The sequence below is a fragment of the Cebidichthys violaceus genome, unplaced genomic scaffold (assembly GCF_023349555.1).
Source record: "Cebidichthys violaceus isolate CVI_PGR_0920_01 unplaced genomic scaffold, fCebVio1.0.p SCAF_133, whole genome shotgun sequence".
Classification (NCBI taxonomy): domain Eukaryota; kingdom Metazoa; phylum Chordata; class Actinopteri; order Perciformes; family Stichaeidae; genus Cebidichthys; species Cebidichthys violaceus.
Window position 1 is genome coordinate 232501 of NW_027176300.1, and position 3595 is coordinate 236095.

Genomic DNA, 3595 nt, shown 5'->3' on the forward strand with positions numbered 1-3595 from the left:
CCTTACATGATGCAACTGTTCGATATTTGTGTGTGTAGAGATAATTGTACATTCTTATGTAGTTTAGTTTTTTTTGCTATTTATTGAAGTGTGTTTTTTATTCGGCCTCGTCGTGTTTCAACTCAATAATTCTGTTATAATTTAATTACTTTATCATATTTTTGTAAACCCTGTGCTTGTAGCATGAAGGAGGCAACAGCTGTTAGCTGTGTTAGCTTTATGAAAATATAAAAACTCTGACTGTAACTACAGGATGATCAGGTACATTTGATTGCATGGTGTGTGTATTGATGCTACTTACAGGTACTCCATCTGTTCCTTGGAACCCCGGTACTCCCATAGGTCCCTGTGTGAGCAGATAAACCATCATTTACAGTCAGTCATAATAGCGACACCTGGTGGCGAGAACACGCTACCGCGATTCACTCTGTTTGGATGAACGTTCAGCTTTAGTCGTGAGTTATAATCAATCGATATTTCCAACGCCCAACCTTGTCTCCTTTGGGGCCAGACGGTCCTTTCAGTCCGACGTGGCCCTTCTCCCCTTTAGGCCCCGTGGGCCCCAGGCCCCCGCGGGGCCCCTCTGGTCCGCTCTGACCGACCTCGCCGAGAGACCCCGGACGACCCTGATGAGAAGAGAGAGGACGCCACGAAGGAAGAACACACAAATATTAAACCTAAAAAACATTTTTCATTCTATGTATTAGTTCATTATTCATAACCCCCCTTATGTAACATTCATAAGCAGTATTTAAACATGTATTACATGAATTATAACACACCATAATTTAGTTGTAAGCAGACATAAAACTGTGAAGGATCCATAACTGAATTCTTGTATATAAATCAAATTTGTATCTATTATGTCTTCATATGAGAAGTTATTCTTGTTGGAAATACTGCATTTAATTAACATACTCTTAAAATAACTCTATACCTGCTTACAACAACATTCTAATAAACTATTTCTACATTCCTTTCAGATTTATTATTATGTTTATTTATTGCTTATAGATGATAAATAGAGGGGTGAGTATAATTCCGTCTTTGGAAAAGTTATTAGAAATATAAATGTTCATTATTCCTGAACAAATGCAGTTTAATAACACTATTATGATAATTACACGATGATGATGATGATGATGATGATGATGATCGTTTATGTGTGACATCTGTAGCTTTTATTGTGTAAGTGATTTAAAGGGACGAGGGACTTTTCGGAACAGCGGAAACACTTAGAAAATGAATTGCTGGGGAAGAAATGTAGTCTTTGTGTTGTGGTTTTGTTTCAAGGTGGGGAAACACATTGAGGGACGTTCACAGACCCAGATCTGAGAGGGACTGTGAGGTGTTTCATGTGGGCAGGCAGCGGTCGAGTGTGGTAGAAGATGGTGGTCTAGAAGAGAAACGGCTACTGTGGGTTAATGATAGGCAAAAAAGCGTTAAAATGTAACTTATGATAACACTTTAAGGCATAAACCTTCATGGATGGAATACAAGTAGATCGTAAAGGCTTTACGCTGCAGGTTACAGACTGCACTACCGATTGAAACATTAACGGGTGGATGAACGAGGGAACCGAGGGAACCCCCTCTCTTTAGAGGTTCGTTAGGACGCACGTTCACAGCACGGCTTCCACTGCTCGCAACCTGCCATTAGCTCATATTTCAGGCAGCGTAACAGGGTAAAGACAGAGAGGAAGACACAGGTGGAGGGAGGCGCAGATGTCCGGGGGTCAGAGGAAAGTCAGAGGACTTGATTTTCAGAGTGAGAAAGTGACTCGGGCAGGCTGAAGGTTCATTATTGTCGTCACCGAGTCGGTTAGATTAAAAAAGAAACCGCTTCATTTCGCAAACTGGGGATTCCTTTGTGCGCATCACGTAAAAAAAAACATCGGAAACGGAAGCGCTCTTTTGTTTGCTCGTCAACTCATTCATGAAGACGTTCACACAGCTGCATTAACTGGGGAAGTGAACCAGTGCTGCAGATGCACATTTAAACATTCATGAGACATTTGAAGAGATCGGTTTGGCTGCATCGTCCTGAACTTTGTCCCTAACTTAAAGGAGTACAATGGAGTAAAAAAAACAAGTGATTACATTCACGCACACACACACACACACACACACACACACACACACACACATACTGTATATGCACATGCACAGAGGATGTCGACACCCTTCATTACACACAAGGTAAAGGTTCACACACCCCTCCATTACAAAAAGGAAGGTAAATCTCTTCCCAACACCTGGTCCTATTCATATAGTACCGCTCCGCCTGCAGACACACAACTGTGAAATAACAAATCCAACATCAGGGAACATCACGGGAAAAAAAAGGGTCAAATACCAGTTAAAAACAATCTTTAGTTAGCTTGTTTTAGCCTGCAGGGAGTACCAGTCGGGTGGAGTTTGTAGTTAAAAGTCACAAAAAAGTATAAATGCCTTCCTGTGAGTGTCTAAGCTTTACGTTTTTATTCTGTGCAACAAAGCACGGGACACTAATGAAGCATGAAACAAATAATAGTTAGATATTTAGGCTCTGAAAAACACGTTTCAAAATAAAATGACTCATGGAGCTGCTTCAGAAAACGCCAGGCTAGCTGTTCCCCCTTGTTTCCAGGCGTTATGCTAAGCTAAGCTAAGCGCCCGCCGGCTGCAGCCTCATATCTAAATGGACTAAAATACGTGGGGGCGGGGGGGGGCAGGTAACAGTAATGACAGGGCTGTAACGCTGTCTGGCTCGCGCTCACACCTGGTTTCACCCGGGAGAGAAGCTATGCGGGGGGGGGGGGTCCCTACACTTTCTCTCACGCCTCGCCTTCCTTCCACCTCATCATCCTTCGTCGCTATTCCTCGTCGGGCCTCCGTCAACCGTCGGCTTGCGACTTCTTCACGGCGCTCCGCCCGCAACACGCTCGTGTTTTCATCAGCTTCCAGAATAAACACAAGCACTTCGTGGGAGATTCGGGGTCATCTCTTTCTAGTCTTTCTTTGTGTCTGTTTTTCAGGTTCAAAGACTCGAAGTCCGTCTGGTGTTACGTAAAAAAAAGGTCAGAGGTGACGTGTGAGTTAAGGTGAGTGATGCTTTTGCTGCTCCAATCCTTGTCATCTTAACCACGGGCGCATGGATACAAAGGGACCTTTGCCACTTGCGAAAAAAAAAAAAAAAAGCTAATAAATGTGAGAAACAGCTACTAAAATCTAATCTTCAGAGAGTCTCTTTCACGGTCAGCTGGAGGAGAGCGTCTCTGTTTATTCCCTAACATGGCATGGAATTCATGAATTCAGTCCGCAGAGGAAGAGGATCACACAGTGGAGATAAAAGTAAAAAGGATGAAAGGGAACTAAAAGAAGAGGGAAACCAATAAAGACGAAAAAACAGAGAGAGAGAGAGCACTGTTAAATCATCAGAGTGAATGTGACGCGTACCAAAGACACGGAAAGGTTGGGGCGGTATGTTGTTTGATTTCGGGGCCCCACACATCATCTAGGACGGCACCACTGTGGCTGCAGACGGGTTGGTCGTGAGGTTAAAGAGCTGGTGTACCTCCAGTTCTAAACGGTAAAACCACAACTGAAAGGGGCTA

The 3595-nt window shown here is 43.3% G+C and overlaps 1 protein-coding gene across 1 annotated transcript in view; it reads right to left on the bottom strand.

The window, feature by feature from the left end:
- col4a6 (collagen, type IV, alpha 6) overlaps positions 1-531 on the bottom strand; it is a 27967-nt gene extending 27436 nt beyond the window's left edge. The window contains exons 1-2 of the mRNA XM_068708106.1: positions 492-531; positions 302-346 (exon numbers count right to left, since the gene is read on the bottom strand). Of these exons, the coding sequence (XP_068564207.1) occupies positions 302-340 (39 nt within the window). The 5' untranslated portion in view covers positions 341-346; positions 492-531. The remainder of the gene's footprint in view (positions 1-301; positions 347-491) is intronic.
- Between the last annotated feature and the right edge of the window lie 3064 nt (positions 532-3595).